Here is a 20,549-nt window from a genome sequence, read left to right as displayed (position 1 = left end):
TAATCGCAACTTCAACCTTGGGTGGCATTAATTTAACAAGTGGCCTTTTTGCAGACTCATGGCATCAATAGTGAAAGAGGATGCACAACATACATACAGTATGTTGTGCATCCTATAAATTATGTTAACTCCTTACACATTTTTAAAAACCTCAACACCCAGATCCATTAAGAATAAAAGTGTACTTGGATGTTTGACTTCAGTAAAACTATAAATACAAACAAATTGGATAGTAAATATTGGGTAGCCTATAGCTCATAGAATAGAGATTTCTGATCTGAAGTCATAATGGATATTGGATTAGTGGGTTAAAACTTTACCAATGTTACCATGGAATCCAATGTTAAAAATTAAGGAAAGATAACATGACAATACTGACCATGTAAGTGTCCTAATAAGACAAATATGACTGTGACATGGTTTTGGAGTGTTTTTAATTAAAAAAAAATATCGGCATAAAGTAAAACTTCAAAAAATAATCATGGTTAAACTATTACAAGCTAATAGAAAACAGCATAAGATGGATAGCCTGTATACCATATCCCTGAGTTGTAGCAACATATTCACCATTTTTCCAACACACATCAAATGTAACTTTTGTCCAGTATCAAATGGCTTTTCAAATTATTCATGGCTGTAATATTATTACTGACCTGCCATTAGGAGGACGCTTATATTTTTATGATCAAAACACACATTTAATAAATACAGAGATAAGAGAGGTTTGCTGGCTACAAAGTTTGACTTGACTGGCAGTGTTTTTGCACTCAAAACATTTCCATAGATGTGCCAAAGGACAGGTAGGTGTTCCCAAATCGGAAATAACACCTCAGTGTCCACAATGCCAGTTTCTATTTTGCAATTAATGAGGTCAAGTCCTGCTTAAGAAACCGAACACCAGCTTTTTTTCTGCACCTTAGGAAGAAATATTCATGTCAAGAGTAACATACAGTATGTGATTTCAGTTCATATGTGGATTCTAACCTTTTGTATGAGCACTGATCTGCACTTTCATTATCCCTTTAGGTGTACAGAAAAAAAAAAAAAATGTTGAAAGGGTTCATAAATGCCGATCCGAGCCTCACTCCTCCTCAGGGAACTTGAATTTAGCGTAGACGATGAGCATGACTATAGACATGAAGACACACATTGAACCAGTCACAAGGTAGGCAATGCCCAGGAACTCGTTCTTTCCACCCATCCACGACACGTTGCTGAACACCACCTTCTTTCTGCCATCAAAGCTTATTACAGGATAGTCTGGAGGGACAAGTGTTAAGGACACATAACAATAAAAATGCACTGTATAATGGAAAACAAATAATACTGACTTTATGCTAATACTTTCACTAAAGCGTCAAATGCATAAAAAAACAAAACATTAAGGAATGATCTGAATGTATCTTGAGTTGTATAAAATCTACAACCGTTTCGCTTTCACTGAAAATGAGCCACAAAAATATGTATAAATAGCTGCAGTTAAAGGACTTAAACTTGTGAACACAGTAATAGGCTCCTTTTAATACATCTCTGAGGACTTGATGTAAATCCCGCCCGGGTCAACGTCAATCAATCAAAAATGATTTGCCTAGCTTGTTTACTTGTTAGAAAATTTGCCTGTTTTTTGTCACCTCAAGGAACTCCTGAGTCATTGTGTTCATTCTGCCCAGTTGAATACAGAACCACACCCAACCAGTAAAACAAGTTAAGACTACAATGCTGTGGTTGTAAAATTAGACGCAACATGAGACAATTTCAGTGCCCGAAACCCTGAGTTCAATTTGGAGCTTTTGAAATTTTGCAACATACAAGATGTAAGTGTCAAACTGTTTTATCTAATGTATTAAATTTGTTAAATATCATCTTAGAATAATGTTTATTATTTAGACATATACGCTGTTTTAAACAACGTATTCACAAAAACCAAGTATGTCCTGCATCCAAGTTAAAAAACACATGTTAAGTGATGTCTTTACATGATTGATCATCCCTTGCTTGTGCCTACTTTCTTTACTATAGTAAAATACATTTTAATGAAGACTATTTCAATGTCCAGTGTCATAATACCAATTGATTCGAACCAAACTCAATTGCTCCACAGCACCTACAACATAGTACCCAAATCATCCTGGCCTAATATTATTTCTCATTACAAATTGAGAATCAAAATGGTAAAAATGACACACTTTGGACTTCGACATTGATTTTTCATGTTTCTATTAAGTCAAAGTACAAAATCTGTGATGTAAACTACAGGACTCATGGTAAACAAACATAACTACCCATACCTCTCGACTCCACCTTTAAAACCTTCCCAGAAGCTGTCATGCATTTAAGGATACTGTAAGCGATTTCAAGGGAGTAGTTTCCAGCGGGGAGACCCTGTGCATAATCGCCCTCTGTGATTCGTCGATACAGCTTTCTGAAATCTGGCAGGGCTGCCCTCCTCATCCACACCAGGAAGTCTTGATTGATGAAGCCGTTGTTAGCAGGATCTGAGATGTCTAACTCGTAAGCAGGCCTAGTCCAATATACAGGTTTCACAGTACCTGTAAATCAAAATAGTCCACAATTAACTTCCTTCCTGGACTTCTTCCAATACTTTTTTGTTAATGCCTTGTGCAGATTGTAAAATCCCTCATCAAACACAGTTAACATGCATCAAAGCACTACTTAACAATAAAAGACAGCAAGTAATGGAACATTTAACTGAAGTTACTACCATTGTAGGCGTTCTTCAGAGGTATGACAGAGGGGTTTCTGTATTTGATGTTGTAGTCTGTCCACCAAGCAATTCCTTTTCCATCAAGGAGCACCTGCTTCTTTGTCCCGTTGACAATCTGATACAGCTTGAAGGTGTCTTCAAAAACCAAACACAAAACACAAGACTTAACACTCCCTTTAATGCAGCAAATAAACATCATCCAAGCTACATCTGCACGGTTACTTTTAAATGCCATACATACCGTTGAACATGCTGTTCGCTACTGATCCACATGGGACAATTGGCTTGCCGTTGTCATTCCTGTAGGGGTCACAGGTGTCACTGGGACTCTGCAAGAGACAAAGAAGACTGTTTCTTTCATTGCTCAAATAGATAATCTAATGTCTTTGTTTGAATTACAGATGAGCAGTCGTACCACCAAAGCAGCTTTAGGTACTGCACAATGATCAAAATCTGTACCTTGATAAAAAAAAAAATATGAACTGCACCCAAATGTTTGACCAAGATGCCACTTAAAATCTCCTTTTTATTTCAATTTCAGACATATGGGTTTTATTTATCCATTGGAAATGAGTGTTATGCGAGTGTGTTATTAACTCACCGTAAAGTAAGTCAAGTCTCCAGACAGCTGGTTGTCATCTTTGGACACCCCATACTTCCTGTAGTTCTGGAAGTAGTTGGACAAGCCATAATAGAAGAACACAGGCCCCTGTGGTGGAGAAGAGAATCACAAAAACACAACCATGGGTCAAGAGCAGGGTTCAACTTGATGAATTATTAAGTAGTTTGTGTGCGAGCGTGTAAAGCGCAACTGCAACCTGAAATAGACTGTCAATGGAGAAGTCCAGATTGCATACGCATTTCTGGATGTCGGTGTTAGTGCACCTGAAGCACGGTGAAGTTTGCTCAACGCCGGTGTAGTCCATCTGTGTGGGAAAGAACAGGAAAGGTTACGATTAATTATTGATGGCTACAACACCTTACAAGTCCATAAGCAGATAGCAGAGGCACGCAACATTCATCAGAAATGTGCTGGAACCACATCTCAACACAGAAAACGGTCTTGATATTGACTGAATGTTTCTCCTCTGTTTTTGTTGGTGACATTTGATCCTTCACTGTCATGTAGACTGGTGTATGCCTTCGGGGTCAAAGTCGTACCTCCAGCACCTGGATGCTCCGCGAGGTGACAAAGAGAGCGACGCCAATGCCGATGAATGCCAGACCTATGAGGACAAACCCGGGGATGACGATGCCAGCGGAGAGCATGGGCTGCCATGCTGGAAGCCTCTGCTGTGTGAAGGCAGTGTTGTCAGGCCGGTTGGTTGACTCGCTCTCTTGCTTCACCATGGTTCCTTGGTTCTGTTGGATTAAATACGTATCATATCACAAATCTGTTCTTGTTTACATGTTGCACCATATCCTTACTTCAAGTGTATTATATCACAGCCATGGAAAACGAAACACTCCCTAATGCAATCTACATGGATCCTTTTTCGTTCCCCTGCTCCTCCCTTTTTCCGTACAGTGTCTTATTTTCATTTTTGATTTAATTTAGGACTTTATCTAAAGCTGCAACAACTTATTCCCAGCCCAGCATAACAAGCCACACCTTTAAAATGCTTTAAAATTAAACGCAAAAATTTAACTCCAAGCAAAACTCCACATTTGTTAAGAGCGTAACAGAGATCACCCCTCACTTTAAAATGCAGAAATATACATGTTTGTTGATTTCCATTAGGATATTAGTTGTTACTTACGCGCAGTCGGCTCAAAATGGAGAAACAAAGGAGTCAAAACATCGGTTTGCTTCCCTGAGGCGTAACAGGAAGGTTCAGGTCACCTTTACCTGTCTACTCCTTCCTCACCGGCCCATCCTGTTTTTCCGGGCTGACGTCAGAGTATTTGCAAACTGTAAACGGAAGTTAGGTACCGGAAACGCTGAATCCCGACCAGTAAATACATTTTTATTCCACATTATTTAAATGTTTATACCATTAAAAAAAAAAAGGGCAGATGTGTTGAAAAGAAGTGGACATAATTAAACGTGAAGTTACCAAACAGGTACATTGCGGCAGTCGTAAGCGCCGCCTTCCTTTTGATTGACGGCTTCTAAAGCCAATCACGTTAGTGATACGGTCTAGGGTAACGTTTCCATCCACCAATCACAGAGGGGCTCTTACAGAGAAGAAGAAGAAGACACTGTGCCGTCTTTGTGTTTACATCTTCGGGGGATTGAGAGGTATCATCAATATTTTCAATATTTAACGTTTGCCTTCATTTCCTAAAGGATGCACCTCCTCGTGTACAGAGGTTTAGCGATGATTTCGCTGTCAGTTTATGGACAAAGATCCTTTTTTGCGAGTAAAGCCGGCGCACCTACTGGACAGCTTAGCCGCTAGCTAGATCTCATTGTTAGCGTGAGCTAACGTAGCACGGTGTCGTAGGATCCATTTGAAAGAGATGCGTTTGAAAAACGACGCCGATTTGTGGTTTCGGTACAACGGGTGTTGCACGGCCATTACGCGACCACGATATTATATCCGTAAGGTGTTACGTGCAAGCCCGGTCGAGACGGAAAGCTTGCCGTTAGCGATCGCTAGCTCAGCGCTTAGCACCCTGCTGCTGCTGGCTTTGCTGTTTTTTTTTTTTTTTTTTTTTTTTTTTTTTTTTTTTTTTTTAATCAAAACCAGCTAAAGACAGTTCATTTGATCAAATGGACGATGTAAGAAAGACAACAAAGATATGTGATGAACAGCAGTTATCCAGGTTAACAGCAGTCGTCCAACACACCGCGGGTTCAAAGGTTTTAAGCCTTTTCAGGTTTTTGTCAAAACAAATGTAAAAAAAAACTCTCGACAACAGTAAATACACATTTGACCTGATTTTGTTTTTTATTATTATTATTTCTTTTTTTTCCCAGTGCAATTCGGTGGGTATTTGTTATTTGTTTTGAGATGAGTTCAAATTCATTCAATGTCATGTAAAAGGCCAACATTTTTTATTTTTTTTGTTCAGTTGGTCCTGTTCGTAACCATATTTCTGGTTCTGTCTTCATTTCTTAGTGTTTGAATGGATATTACCAGGTGCACGGAGAAATGGGTAAAACAAAACAAGACAAGGTTACTGTACCTTGGAGAACCTCATTTCATAAAACCATAACATTCATGCACAGTTAACATGAAACCATCCAGTACTACAAATAGGATATATTGTGGGGGGGGTGGGAGGGTGTATTCCTGAGAGCAGACAATATTTGGTGGTTGGTGGACTGTTGTCTTTGCGGGGCATTCACTGCTTTTAAGATCACATAGGGATCTTTGTATGTTGTTTCTGATAAGAGTTTATTTGTTAACCAAACCACTAGTGAGTAAGATATAAATTTGGCATGTTAGTGTTTTTATACGTTAACTGTTGTAAATTATAATTTTTTTTTTCGTACAAATGTGTTGTCAATTGGGAATGCCACAAAGTGTTGCACGAAGGACACACACGTTAAATGTTTGCTTTTTCAACACTCACTACCCACACTTCAACATATTCATCGAATAATTTTTTTCATTGATGATACTATTCGAAGATTCAAATTTCAACCATTTCACCTAAAAAGTTATTGCACTTTGGATTGTTGTGTGTTTCACCATTAAGGATTGCTGTTCCCTGTTTGTTCAGGAGAGGCCTCCAACGTCCTCCATAATGCTGTCTAGCAAGAAATCCGATGCTGGCTCCTCCTCCTCCTCTTCCTCCTCTGTTGGAGTGGCTGGAGGCGAAAGGGCCCCCATTTCAGATGCGCAGACGGGTCCCTCAGCCTCGGCTGCAGGAGTTATGGAGACAAAGAAGAAGGAGAGGTCGTCCCCCAGTGGGGAACCGGGAGTGGCCCCTTTGTCCCACCAAGCAGGCCCTGGTGGGGCCGACCCAGACTCAGCTGAAGTCCGTAGGACGAGTCGACGGAAGCGAGCAAAAGTAAACATTTTAGGTTTCTGCACGCTCATGAGGAAGAGGAAATGAGCTTAATTTGGTTTTGGCAGAATTGACTATATTCTAGGACGATTGGCTTGTTTGCTTAGAAGATCAATATGTTTCAACATTTTAACTTCAGGTGTCGCGTTGCTTTGTATTATAATTGACAAATTTTCCCTTTCACTAATGGAAGTTAGAAACAAGTTCTGAGAAGTTCTTCTCAGTGTTTGCAGTGTGATGATCATCGTTTTTGTTGGTTCCTCCCCCCGGAAAGATTTCAGCACTTCTGAGAGAAATGTGAGTAAACAAACTTGCCAGTGGTGTGAATAAAGGTTTTAATGATGCTTTTATTGTGCCTATTGTTGCAGGTGGAGTACCGCGAGATGGACGAAAGTCTCGCCAATCTGTCTGAGGACGAATACTACTCGGAGGAGGAGAGAAATGCCAAGGCAGAGAAAGAAAGGAAGCAGGTCATTCCTCCTCCACCTCCACCAGTAGAGGAGGAGAATGACAGTGAACCCGAGGAGCCATCGGGTTAGTCTGACATTTGGTGCAGCATGTCAAAACAGAAACTTCAAATGGAAGCGCTAATAATATTATCTTAATACAAGAATCATTACAGAGATGAAGACTGTTTTTGATCATTTACCATGTGCTCAATTCGAAGTCAGAACTCATTGCATACCCTGAACACTCATTGTTAACAGAATAGAAATGGGCATATCTATTTTTAGGTGTGGAAGGAGCTGCTTTCCAGAGCCGTCTTCCTCATGACCGTATGACCTCCCAGGAGGCTGCCTGCTTCCCCGACATCATCAGCGGTCCCCAACAAACTCAGAAAGTCTTCCTGTACATCCGCAACCGTACAGTACGTGTCAATCTAAACACATTACTCTGTCTTTCTTTACAGAGCACTGTGATCTAATTGTATTTAATCATACATGCGACTAATTCATATTCATCTCATCCAGCTCCAACTGTGGCTGGACAACCCTAAAATCCAGCTGACCTTCGAGGCAACATTACAGCAGCTTGAAGCGCCATACAACAGTGAGACATTAAATTAAACATTATTTTTCCATTGTTTTAATTAATGTAATTATTTGTTATGAGATTTTATGCAGAAATTGATATTTGGTGTTCTTTTCTTCTCTTTTTAGGTGATACGGGGTTGGTCCACAGGATACACAGCTACTTAGAAAGACATGGTCTCATTAACTTTGGCATTTACAAGAGGGTCAAGCCTTTACCCAGTGAGTTAATGTCATTCTTTGCCATTTTAAAACACTAACAATGACCTAAAAAAACATGTAGTCGAAAGCGTTCAGAGACATTGACCTTGGTATTGTCATAAGTGACACCTAATTAAAGCACTTCCTGTTTGTTGTTGCAGCTAAGAAGACCGGAAAAGTTATAGTCATTGGTGGAGGTGTGTCCGGCCTTGCTGCAGCCAGGCAGCTGCAGAGCTTTGGGATGGATGTTACAGTACTGGAAGCCAGGGTAGGTCACCAACAAGGTCTCGGTTAAACTGTCATAGTTTGTTAATCAGCCATAAGTGTAACTTATTTTGTCATTTTAAAAGTTGATACTGTAATTGTATAATTAATAGCGTTGTAAGATTAATGCTACCACTTATTAACTTTTTGTGACAGTCAATCATGTGATGTAAACTTTATATTATAATTGCTACAGGTTTATTGTGCTACCGTAGAATTGACTTACTTTGTGTTCCCATGCAGGACCGTGTTGGAGGCAGAGTGGCCACGTTTAGGAAGGGCAACTATGTTGCAGATCTGGGAGCCATGGTTGTGACAGGGCTGGGTAAGAACCCGATTTCTCCTATGATTATTAAAGTCAAACACACAATTACGTCAAAGCATACTGTAGATCTTTAATGTCGAGCTGCATGCTATGGAGGTGCACGTTTTGGCATTTTAATTTGACACGAATACTCAACAACTGATCTTAGTAGTGAACCTTATTAAGTCCGGGATGCAAATGACTACGTGTATCACATTTAGTTGGAATAAAAGCATATTTCGAGATCACTGCTTTAACACAGCTTAGCTCTTTGGACGCTCTGCAGTTACTTAAATCAACCTGTAGAGGGTGATAATGGCCCATGTAATCACTGTGTCACTGTCATTGTTTGTGTCTGTGTGCCTGGTCAGGAGGGAATCCCATGGCAGTGGTCAGTAAGCAGGTTAACATGGAGCTGGCCAAGATCAAACAGAAGTGTCCCCTGTATGAAGCCAATGGCCAGGCGGTGAGTAGAAGGATTTATCTTAATCCGTAAACTTGAGTTGCCTCTTGCCACATTCAAGCTCCTCAGATAACATGTGGGTAATTAGATATTAAAGACTTAAATTCCTGTTGTTATTTGCAAAAACCCAGATTTTCTTGTGAAACTAAGATTTCACTTCTCAGCTTGATAGATGACAAGAGGCTGCTGGCTCCAGAGACATGCATGTGATTTGTTCTTGCCAGCTGATGTATGAAACATATCTGCTTGCTTCAGTCATACTGACACTTATACTGACACACCCATTAAACATTTCCAGTGCTGGTAGCAAAAGTATGTGAACCATCTGATTTAATCACTCATCGAATCTCGCAGATCAGACCGGCACAATGAACGCTCAAGAGGAATTTTGAAGTGTGTTTTTTCTACTGCTTTGTACTCGGACGTATTCTTGTGTGAAGAGCTCTCTTTAGGTCATTCTGCATCATCTCTCTTGGGTTAACGCCTAAGCTTAGACTGGGCCAGTGTGAAAGGTGGACTTGCGTTTAAGCAGGTGGATTTACTCGAATATTTAGGATTGTTTTAAGGTCACCAAATTTCTACCAAGCTCCAATTTAGCCTTGATAAATTTGGGAATTAATGTTTCCTCGGATGATGACAGACTGATTTTTCTTGTTAATATCAAACTCGGTATGTTTTTTTTTTTTAAGTTAAACTTGCTCTAACCCACACCTTCAAGCTTCTTTCATTTGATTGGACTGCTTCCTTTGGCTTTTGTGATGTCATTAGTCTCGTGGTTCACATACTTTTCCATCACTGGGAATGTTTGAATGATATATGCATTGTGGACAAGAACAGTAAAGCAAATTCAGTGTTGGTTAAAATGGATTATGCGTGTTCATAATTTAAGACGCACATCAATGCAAACGACTCCAAATGGTTCACTTACTTTTACTTGCTGGATGTGTATCCATTTCCTTACATATCTTTAAACCAGGACTTTGTGTTGTTTACTTCCTTAAGCAGAAGATGTTTATGTATGCGCAAGAGTTCCCTCTTGGCATTGAAGTGGTCTGTATCTGGGTTCATAGTTGCTCTCCAAGCCTGTTTGTTGTCCTCAGGCAGGGATCTGGCTTTCCATGAAACACAGTGAATGGTAGAGTTATTTAACCTTCGCGTGTTTTCAACAACAGCTCGAGTTGCTCTGAGAACAGAACAAACAGCAAATGGATATCATCTTAAAATCGACAAGAAGCAGTGTTTTCTTTTTACCTTTCCTTTTTGTTCTGGCCATTAAGTGGCAGCAACACTGGTAGGATGTTTAGGTTCCTTTTCAGGGCACTTCCATTGAAGTAGAGATTAGCCAACAGGCCTCTTGAGGCATCCACATTTCGTGTAACTGGTTTCTTCCTGTGCCGGAAAAAGCTAATTTAATGTAAATGTTTTACTTTTGTGCAAACCTGTTTAAGGTTAAAGTTGTGTTTACTTAATATGTTTTCTCACTCTCCCCCCCGCCCCCCTCCCCTTCTTGTCTCTTCAACCCCCTCCATGTTCATTTTATGGTGAACTACTAAAGGGTGAACGGTGCACAAGTGTATGTATCTGTTTATTTACATCATATATTCCTTCCCTCATTTTTAGAGTTAAACATTTCATTCATTTGAATTTTACCTCATGTAACCGTTTCTCATTCCTGTAGTTGATAAAGAGAAAAACAAATGAGTAACTCGTGTTCAACTTCCATCTTTTAGAGCAGGAAACATAAACTCAACACACCATTTATCATTTTTTTAATTAAGTCTTAAACTGTTGGATTGTTCTGTTTAGATTTGTGATACTGTACAAATAATCCGATAACATTACTGACTATGGACCGGAGATTTTGTACATTAAGGATCTGTGATTGATGTGCAGCACCCTCCACCCCCGACATCAGAGTCCTCCCGTACATCTAACTCGCCCACTGTGCCACAGTTGGAACATGGACCATGTGGACTCTGATGGTTGAGGCCGAGCGGGTGCTCCACACCAATCACAGACGGACCCCCGCACACTTGTTATCTATAAAACTGGTTATTTTTAAGCATCGTGTCCAACATTAATTGATTTTGAAAACTGCATGTTCATCCAAGCATGAAATATTGGGAATGTTAATGTTTGGAAGGGAAATAACTGCATTATTTTTGTTCATTCTGCTTATATTAGTGAATCAATGATTTATTAACAGAAGCAAATTACAGACATGAAGTTAAAAGTTGGTGTGGTGCCATGTATAAATATCATAAATTCCATCAAGACTAAACGATGACTCTTTTTTTTTCTAGTGCAGTTGTATTTCCCAAAGTAGTTATTATATTCGACATAAGTAAAGAATTGTGGCTTCAGTTGGATCTAGCATGCTGTCATTAATGTGACCGATGCTATACTGACCTTATCATGTGATCACATACGTGTCCAGGTGCCAAAAGAAAAAGACGAGATGGTGGAACAAGAGTTCAACCGACTGCTGGAGGCCACCTCCTTCCTCAGCCACCAGCTGGACTTCAACTTCCTCAACAACAAGCCTGTTTCCTTGGGACAGGCACTGGAGGTGGTCATACAGTGAGTATGGTGGCTGATGTGTCCTGTGCACACGTGGAAGAGACATACACAGACACAAACAAACAAAGATGGCACTTCTAACAGTGTATCTGTATGTGTGCAGGCTGCAGGAGAAGCATGTGAAAGATGAGCAGATAGAGCACTGGAAGAAGATTGTAAAAACACAGGAAGATCTCAGGGATCTTCTCAATAAGGTGAGCAGAAGTTTGGGTGACTCTGGGCAGCCTTGAGCAGTTTTAAATGACATCAATGCTGCTATTACCACTTAACTGTGAGGCTGGAGAAGGAAAGAAGAGCTGCCTTTCCTCAGCCAACACTTCTAATTTGCTTTCGAGTAATGCTTTAAACCCTCAGTTGCCAACATGTGGCCAACTTTGCAACATAAGTACTGACAATACTAGTGAAAAAGCATGTCCAGTCAATCATGACTTCGAACCCCCCCCCCCCCCCTCTTCTTTTTCCCCACCTTTCAGATGGTGACCACTAAGGAGCGTGTTAAGGAGCTCCATCAGCAGTACAAAGAAGCAAGTGAAGTCAAACCCCCGAGAGATATCACAGCCGAGTTCCTGGTGAAGAGCAAACACCGCGACCTCACCTCCCTCTGCAAAGTAAGCTGCTCAGAAACACAGAAGCTCATGAATGAAACTGAACAGTGTCACGTAGGAACATTACTATAGAATTCAGACATCTCCGTACAGTTCCTACACTTCGTACTCTCACACTGCAGGCATGTATCTTTAAAAAAAAAAAAAAAAAAAAAGATTCTTTTGTGACACTTTCATGACTTGCTCAGACCTCTTGGACCAGAGAGTCAGAAGAGCTCAGTTTAAAAGCCAACAAGGTCTAACTGTGTTTGTGGTGTTGTGGGTATTACACAGCGTCTGTGTTTTCATTTGCTTTAAGCTGACAGTATTAGATTTCCTCTGTTGATTATCTATAGGTCAGGAGGTTGACCACCGCGATCTGTCTTCGTTCTGAAGGGCAACATTTGTCAAACAAAGATCAAACAGGGAATTTGCAACAGTATTATAATGCTGAAGAAGTACGAGCATGTTGAAGGGGGATATTTTATAGACTACTAGGTCAGGGTGGATGCCTCACTGAATTTTAATGCTGTGCCGTCTAAGTAAACCAGACAGGCTGTGTTTAAGTGGTTTAATGCCTCGGTAGGATGTATTATTAGAGTGAGGGCTGCTGTTTTATTTTTGGGGCGGATAAATCACCTCCACTGCTGCTCGCTGTGTATTTTAGAAGGAGGTTTTCGTTGGTTTAAACACAGCTGCTGGTATCTGAACGGCGACCCGTCCGCTGTGTGAGAAACCACGTCAAGGTTTTGAATCACGGTCTGACGGTGTTTCTGTCTGCAGAGGAACATACACAGGCTGAGCATTTCAGAGTGTGTGTGCGCGTGCATGACATGCGTCTATGACAACTCCATGTAACAAGATTTCAAAGCCAGTAAGCAGATGATTGCGTCCGTCTATTTCTTGGCGGTGGATATTTCATGGGATTCCTGCCACTTGCAGCACCTCCCCAGGTCACCTTGCTAGTTGGGAGGCGCCTTTAAGACTCGGTGTAGCTGCGTCTCGGAGCGGTTGGCGGTATTACCAGACTCGGCGCTGTTTTTGTTGTTTGTTCTGTTGTGGTGAACTAATGAACAGGTTGAGTCAGCCCTTTCTGTGAAAGCTGCTTGTCCTTTCTACATGACCCGAAACCCTCTGGGTGTGTACCCAGTAGACACGCACGCCACACACTCTCACCTAGTTAAAGCCATCAAACAGCTCCTCAAGTCTGACTCAAGTTTACTGCGAAATATCCTTCAACTATAATTGCTTATAAATATTACCGTGCCTGAAATACAATTTAGCCGTCAGCGTTTTGTCACGCTGTTGAATGGAAAGATTTGTAATTAATGTTAGTTCTATTTATGATCATAATATTTGCACAGCCTCTTAACGGCGAGATTATGCTGATGTATTTACAATCGACACGTCACCCCTGCCTGCCGTGTCTCTGTGTAGGAGTACGATGAGCTGGTGGAGATGCAGGTCAAGCTAGAAGAGAAGCTGCAGGAGTTGGAGGCCAATCCGCCCAGGTAACATTATCCCTACCCAGTGTCGGCATCATCTTCATAAATGTGGTAGGGTGGAGTGCTCAGAATGAGAATAAGCTATGTTCACCCACCATGCCCTTCTTTTATATTAAGGGTTATGTTACATTATATTAGTTTTAAGTTCCATTTTGTAAATTTAGTTTTCCTGTATTTTGGTCAGCTTTCACCACAACACCATTTTTAGTTGCGCTGCTCTGCTTCCTTTTGTTCATCAAACGTGCCAACACTGGCTGGGAAACCCTTTTTTCTATTATTTGCATGTTGTCGCTCCGGTTTGTTTCAATACACCAGCCTGTGATTTCACTGATAATGTGGCTCGACAGAAGACTTCTTTCATGAATTGATCTAATCACCAGCCTAAATGTATTAGACCAGCCGTGTTAAAGCGTTATTGGCTGATTTGTCTGCAGTGAAAATAGTTTCCTTAGTAGTAATAAAAATGCTCGCTTGTTGGAACTCTGCAACCCATAGCAGCAAGTGTTTACCGGTGTTATGCCCCGTAGCAATTGCCTTAGTTTATAGTGTTCAGCTCATGTAGTATAATGAAAATTATATTGTTAAATTGACAGCAGTTCGAGTCCAGCCAGCTTGTGCATGCGTGAATCTGCCTGAATGGCTGTCAGTAATTTCCTTCCCTTCGTTCCCACAGTGATGTTTACCTGTCATCCAGGGATCGGCAGATCCTCGACTGGCACTTCGCCAACCTGGAGTTTGCCAACGCTACGCCCCTCTCCACCCTTTCTCTCAAGCACTGGGATCAGGTACATACATGTACCCGTTTAAAAAATGTCATAACTGAACGATTCGAAGAGTCGTGTCAGGACTACAAAGACCCTGAAGGCTCTTACAATTCCGCATGCATGATAACTTTGTGCCAGTTAAACTTTGAGGTATTTCTGTCACCGTCTTATTACGCGAGGAAAGTTTATTGTGCTGCTGGGATGACGGGGTTATCTATCTGTCCACAGGATGATGACTTTGAGTTCACAGGCAGCCACCTGACAGTAAGGAACGGTTACTCGTGTGTTCCCGTGGCCCTCGCGGAGGGTTTGGACATCAAACTAAACACAGCAGTGCGACAGGTCCGATACACAGCATCTGGTACGTGCACAGGACTGTGCGTGTGTTGTCGTCTTGCCACATGGCAAAAGTGGAATAATCCATGTTAAAGGTTATTCTTCTCTTGGTTCTCCAGGCTGTGAGGTGATAGCTGTCAACACTCGCTCCACGACTCAGACCTTCATCTACAAGTGTGACGCCGTGCTGTGCACGCTGCCTCTCGGTGTGTTGAAGCAGCAGCCCCCCGCCGTCCAGTTTGTCCCCCCGCTGCCAGAGTGGAAGACATCAGCTATACAGAGGATGGGCTTCGGCAACCTCAACAAGGTTGGACATGTTCGTCTGACGTGGCCGAGACGGCTCTTAATAGTTTTTTTTTTCTCAAAATCCAATAGTGTGCTTCCAGCAGGACTCGGGATTTTGTTCCTTAGGGAGACCTCCTACTGCTGTCCCTGCTGTAGTGTCCTTATTCTGGCAACTTCACCTTCAGCTGTAGTCCAAAATTCAGAATTTATTGTGTATCTTGCAAGTTTAGCAGTTTTTAGGGTTTTTTTGCAGTTACATATTGCACCCCTGCAGTATGATTCCCTCCTCCTCCTCCTCCTCCTCTTGTAACTTTTTTTTCTGCTTCATAAATCAGCCTGTGTTATTATACAGCTCAGACGCGAAGGATTCCCCTCCACCCTCTAAATAGACCGAGTTGCGTTGCCGCATCCTGGGACTGAGAGTGTGGCAGTGTGTGTGGAGGTGGAGCCGTAGACTGTTCTGTTATGCCAATGAAAGATGCCCCCCCCCCGTGTGTTTGTAATCCGATCAGGGTGCTCATCCTGCGTGGCTGCCGACCCACCAGCTCTTACACTCCCTCTGTTGCCGAGCATCATCTGCAGCAGAGCAGTTGTATCTCCTCGTGCTGCTGCAGGAGGAGAATGCTGCATTATTATGCAATCTGAGCTGCTACTAACGTCGCATGTCCAGCAGAGGGAGCTCTGGCGTTCACATGGTCATAACTCCCGGCAGCGAATGTGCTTCGAACATGAGATTTACTTCACAGGATTGTTGTGCGACTGTCCTTGCTTTTGTGTGTTTTGCAGGTGGTGCTGTGTTTCGACCGCGTGTTCTGGGATCCGAGCGTCAACCTGTTTGGCCACGTCGGCTCCACCACCGCGAGTCGGGGTGAACTCTTCCTCTTCTGGAACCTCTACAAAGGTGATGAGATCACACGGACGTCATTTGGATCATTTGCTGTTGCTATTATTTGTTGCAGCACTTTCTCACATGGTATCGTTTTCACATCAAAGCAGAGGGAGGCCGTTTTAAGATCTGTTCAGAAAAAAAAACTAAAAATGACAGCGCCTATAACAAAGTGTGACTTTTACCTCGTCAGCCCCGATCCTACTGGCTCTGATGGCCGGGGAGGCCGCCGGCATCATGGAGAACATCAGCGATGACGTCATCGTCGGACGTTGCCTGGCCATTCTCAAAGGAATATTTGGAAGCAGCGCTGTGCCACAGGTACACGCTCGTACACCGTCAATTAAAAACAAAAACCAGGCAACATTTGTTTGTGCGTGTTTTACCTCTCTATCTACCACCTTCAGCTTAATCCTGTTGCACACGTGAAATTCGATGTCCGCCTGCCGCAGTTTTCAATTGAGTTTGCTATTTGCAGAAAAGTAGTGGTGGCTTTTGATTTCTAAGCTGAAACCGTAAAGTATTGGAAAACAACAGAGAAAGTCTCAAAGCGGAATGTCAGAATTCATTCCTGAACTGACCCCCATAACCAGATTTACGCAGCAAACATACGTGAAAGCACTCGCAAGCGGAGTCGCATCCAAACCACCCGTCGTTATAAATCATCTGCTTATGGTTTCAAATGGGATAAAATCATACGCACGCGGGCCAGCGCTGGAGCCGCTCACCATCCAGCTGCTTACAGGTCCCTGCGATATCCTCATGGAAACTCCTTTAAAAAGCGCGTGTTGTTGTTTGTCGTCATGGCAGCCGAAGGAAACCGTGGTCACCCGTTGGCGCGCCGACCCCTGGGCCCGGGGCTCCTACTCGTACGTGGCAGCGGGTTCTTCAGGTAACGACTACGACCTGATGGCGCAGCCCATCACGCCGGGGCCGGCTATCCCAGGAGCCTCGCAGGTAAACCGCACACGAGAATGAAGTCGTTATCGTACTGGTTTGTGTCCGGGTGAGAATGTCAGTGTGTGTGTGTGTGTGTGTGTGTGTGTGTGTGTGTGTGTGTGTGTGTGTGTGTGTGTGTGTGTGTGTGTGTGAGAGAGAAAGTGAGGGAGAGAAGGCAGCCCAGCCTGCCCACAGTATTCAACCAAACCAAAAGCGCTGCAGTTTGTTCCCAGCACAGATGTTTTTTGGCTGTTTTGATGTTCGCATGCACATCGAATCGAACAAGTCGTATTTATGTATTTGACCGACGAGTTCTGACAGTCTACTACCACACTGTTCCACTCGTGCCATTCTTATTTTCTTTTAATTACTCATTTCTACATGTTTTTCTTTTCCTTTCCTTTTCTTTTCCTCCCAGCCCGTCCCTCGTCTCTTCTTCGCCGGTGAGCACACCATCAGAAATTACCCCGCCACGGTTCACGGCGCCCTGCTCAGCGGCCTCCGAGAGGCCGGACGCATCGCGGATCAGTTCCTGGGCGCCGTGTACACACTCCCCAGGCAGGCCACTCCCATGGCCACCAGCAACCCTCAACAGGCTCCGCCCACCGCCAGCGTCTGAGACGCCCCTGGCTCACTCTTCCTGCCCCGCTCCGGACCGTCTGACCGCCTAAAGCAGTTTATGAAAACGTATTTAGGCGTTAACTGGTGATATTTCAGTGTGTGAAACATCGTGGAAGTCCCGGAAACAGATGTTCGCTTTCAGACTGAAAATGACGACGACGCATCTTGAGTTTATTTGTTGGCCTTATGTGTGATGTGGAATTGAGATTCTGTCGCTGGAGCAATTCAGTGCTTCAGATTTCTCCAGAAAAATCTGACAACATACATCCAGTATACCGACATGTAACAGAGACGGACATAACTTACTGCAAAGAGTGGGCTTCCATCAGACTATGAGGAATGAATCTCAATTTAATAACCCCTCCTAAAGTTTATGTATGCGTGATGTCTCCGTCTTTCAAAAAAAAACAAGCATGGGATTACTTTTGGTACGTGGAGTGATTCGATGTATTTGACCTCGTGGAGTCTGCGATCAGAGCCAAACATCTATTTATGTGCCCCCTGTGTGATGGTTTGAGGAATGGTTGAAAACCTCTTTTCTAAATGCACACACAACCTAAAAACCAGACCTGATACACAGCAGATGACAAACTCGGTAGCACACTTTCGCAAACCATTAAAAAAAGATGAAGACATTGTCCCTCCTGCTGTTTCTCCGGCGGTCTTCTCTTAAGGTTTAAAACGTTGCTACACTGTAGCCGTATGCCTCTTAAATTGAGTTACGATCATTTAGGTTGCAGAGTGTAGTGAAAATAGTTTGTATTCAAAGCTAAAAGAAAATGGTCAAAAAAAGAAGTGTGAATGTTCTTTGTTGTTGTTGTTGCCATAACAATAAGTATTTTATGATTTTTGTCAACTGGTGTTTTTATTTTTAGTTTTTTTTTTTTTATATTGTTAAATGTTTTGTTATTAAAAAAAGACAAAATTACAACGGAAGTCAGTGTTTCCTAAAAAAAAAAAAAAAAAAAAAAAGAACCGTGTTAGATCAAACTGCCTTGTGAACTGTTGGCCCCTGAAAATGTGGAGGGGTTTTTTTTGTGTTTCTTTTTGTACATACATGTTAGAAAAGTAACATGGCTGCTTCTGCTTTGACCCTCCGCTGACCCTCCTCCATCGCAGGTCTGGCTGCTTCCAAGGGTCTCTGGGACTGTTAGAGAGTGTGTGTGTGTGTGTGTGTGTGTGTGTGAGAGAGAGAGAGAGAGAGAGAGCGAGAGAATGAGGGTCCCTGGCAGCAGCTCCACATAGTGGGGGATCTGATGAATGGGGGGGGGGGCTGGATTAAAATGGTCAACCATGAGCTATGAGCTCTTTCTGTGGAGTTGTATTTCAGGGCTCTGTGCCTCTCTTGTCTCCATGCACTCCCGGCCTTGTTTTCCCTCGGAGCTGCGGTTATTATTATCGTGACCAAAGGAGATGTTTGATGTAACAACAGTAATTTGAGCTGGGGGGGAGAGGGGGTTTGGATTGCAGCACTCGGGATATTTTTCACCTCCCCTGCTTTTAAACCAGGGGGCTCGGAGCGGAGTGTAACTGTTGACTGGCGAGTTTTTTTTTTTTTTTTTTTCTTTTCATAATAGCGCCGAGCCCACATCAACTGACGATTTGACAGGAGGGAGGGAGGAGGGGGGGGGACAGAGGGAAAGTGAGAGCTGTAAGAGTGTTGCGGATGAGTGACCACGGCGTGCACGTGATCTGTGGGTGTTCGGTGCAATGGATGTTTGTACGGGTACCAAAACACGCATGTCCGTGTCTCGTGGTTTGCGATCACTCAAATTTGACAGCACGACCTGTCCCGATAGCTTCAGTTTCTATTCCGGATGTGGAATCTACATTTTCAAACCCGGCATCATCGAAAGTTATTTAAGGCTGCACACTTGACCGCGGTAACCCTTTGTCATGTCCTCGCAGGATGAACATCCCACTCAATTTTCCTTTATCACTTGCTCAGTGTGGTCTCCTCCTCCTCCTCCTCTTCCTCCTCCGCTCGCTCAGAGTGCCAATGAGTCATTTCTATGGTTGGCTTCACCCGCACCGATTCGGGTCAGGCATCGGCGCTGAGGCTCAGGAGTACCAGGGTCCAAACAGGCACCGCCGTGTCGTGGCACCTCCCCGCATCTGAATTTGGAACAGATTAAAGCACACTCGCGCAGGAGATAGCGTTAACCCCCTGACTCTCGGGCATGTTAACTCACAACACCTGACACGGACGTTTACTCCCCGATTGCTCGATGGAAAACACCTGATTGCAAGGAATAATGATTCATTTTCCTTTTGCATATTTGTTCACAGCAAATGTTTGGACTTGTGGGGGGAGGGAGAACGCGTATCACTAATAACGCCAACAAAGACTTTTTCTGTGTAATACTTTGAATTAACTATCTTTTCTTAATTGTTGTAGTCAGTAAAAGGTGTTAAACCTGACTCCCCAACCAAATATAACAGTGTAATGCTCACTGATGCATTAATATTAACTTCATTTATTACGGAAATCTGTAATAACATATATGGACACTTTTACTTTGATATTTTAAGCAGTTTTCTAATATTTATGATTTGGAGTAAGAATTATAATAGAGTATTTTTATGCTATATATTGGTACTTTTACTCAAGTAAAGGATCAGAATATTTATTCCACCACTTTATGGTAACAACTTGCACACATCTTTGGATCTTCCTAAAATCCTCGGGACCTTCGAGGTTCCGCACAGAAGACAATTTGGTTTGAAACTTTCAATGCAAGCGGACGGGCACGGAAATCTTGCAGCAGAAGGATTTCACCTTCATGACAGAATATTTCAAAGGGTCAAAGGGTTTTCTCCCTCATTATACTCGATGGTCACCATATTCACGGCTGCCAAGTTGTCAAGTTATCCATGATGGGTAAATACTCACATTTTCAGAGTATAGTCGTGCACATAAAAGCCAGGCAGTTGAATTCAACATGTTGAGGCTTGCACTCTGGACTAGTACAGAAAAAAAAAAAAAAAAGTAGAAACATACCAGTCAGCATATTGAGGCGAGGTCGGCGGAATGAAACGACAAATCACGAGAATAAAACTTCTGAAAATCACTTAAGGCTGGTAAAATAACAAACTGAAAA

General features: G+C 42.6%; 2 protein-coding genes across 3 annotated transcripts; one reads left to right on the top strand and one right to left on the bottom strand.

Annotated features, from left to right (window-relative positions):
- Positions 1 to 417: 417 nt before the first annotated feature.
- Positions 418 to 4,602, bottom strand: tmem30b (transmembrane protein 30B). Its single transcript, XM_069152452.1, has 8 exons — positions 4,486 to 4,602; positions 3,887 to 4,087; positions 3,544 to 3,651; positions 3,327 to 3,434; positions 2,967 to 3,054; positions 2,723 to 2,860; positions 2,343 to 2,549; positions 418 to 1,260 (listed from the first exon to the last, which is right to left on the bottom strand). Exons 2-8 carry the CDS (start codon positions 4,073 to 4,075, stop codon positions 1,082 to 1,084), a joined length of 1,017 nt encoding a protein of 338 aa, XP_069008553.1. The 5' UTR covers positions 4,076 to 4,087; positions 4,486 to 4,602; the 3' UTR covers positions 418 to 1,081.
- Positions 4,603 to 4,908: 306 nt separating this feature from the next.
- Positions 4,909 to 18,379, top strand: kdm1a (lysine (K)-specific demethylase 1a). 2 transcript variants are annotated; one of them, XM_069152449.1, is made up of 22 exons: positions 4,909 to 4,967; positions 5,791 to 5,827; positions 6,398 to 6,688; positions 7,054 to 7,219; positions 7,420 to 7,553; positions 7,657 to 7,735; positions 7,846 to 7,938; positions 8,079 to 8,185; positions 8,425 to 8,506; positions 8,857 to 8,951; positions 10,504 to 10,521; positions 11,386 to 11,528; positions 11,632 to 11,722; positions 12,002 to 12,136; positions 13,550 to 13,623; positions 14,291 to 14,402; positions 14,610 to 14,742; positions 14,837 to 15,024; positions 15,789 to 15,903; positions 16,082 to 16,209; positions 16,699 to 16,845; positions 17,246 to 18,379. In XM_069152449.1, the coding sequence occupies exons 2-22, from the start codon at positions 5,798 to 5,800 to the stop codon at positions 17,444 to 17,446; spliced, it is 2,562 nt and encodes an 853-aa protein (XP_069008550.1). In that variant the 5' UTR covers positions 4,909 to 4,967; positions 5,791 to 5,797; the 3' UTR covers positions 17,447 to 18,379. The 2 variants fall into 2 exon arrangements, with proteins under 2 accessions (XP_069008550.1, XP_069008551.1); XM_069152450.1 differs by lacking the exon at positions 5,791 to 5,827 and having other exon boundaries at positions 4,920 to 4,967.
- The last annotated feature ends 2,170 nt before the right edge of the window (positions 18,380 to 20,549 follow it).

Source organism: Embiotoca jacksoni, unplaced genomic scaffold, assembly GCF_022577435.1.
Source record: "Embiotoca jacksoni isolate LCO1_2020_lvr unplaced genomic scaffold, fEmbJac1.0.p SCAF_18, whole genome shotgun sequence".
Classification (NCBI taxonomy): Eukaryota; Metazoa; Chordata; class Actinopteri; family Embiotocidae; genus Embiotoca; species Embiotoca jacksoni.
Note: the sequence above shows the minus strand (reverse complement) of the source record. Positions and strands in the feature narration are given on the sequence as shown.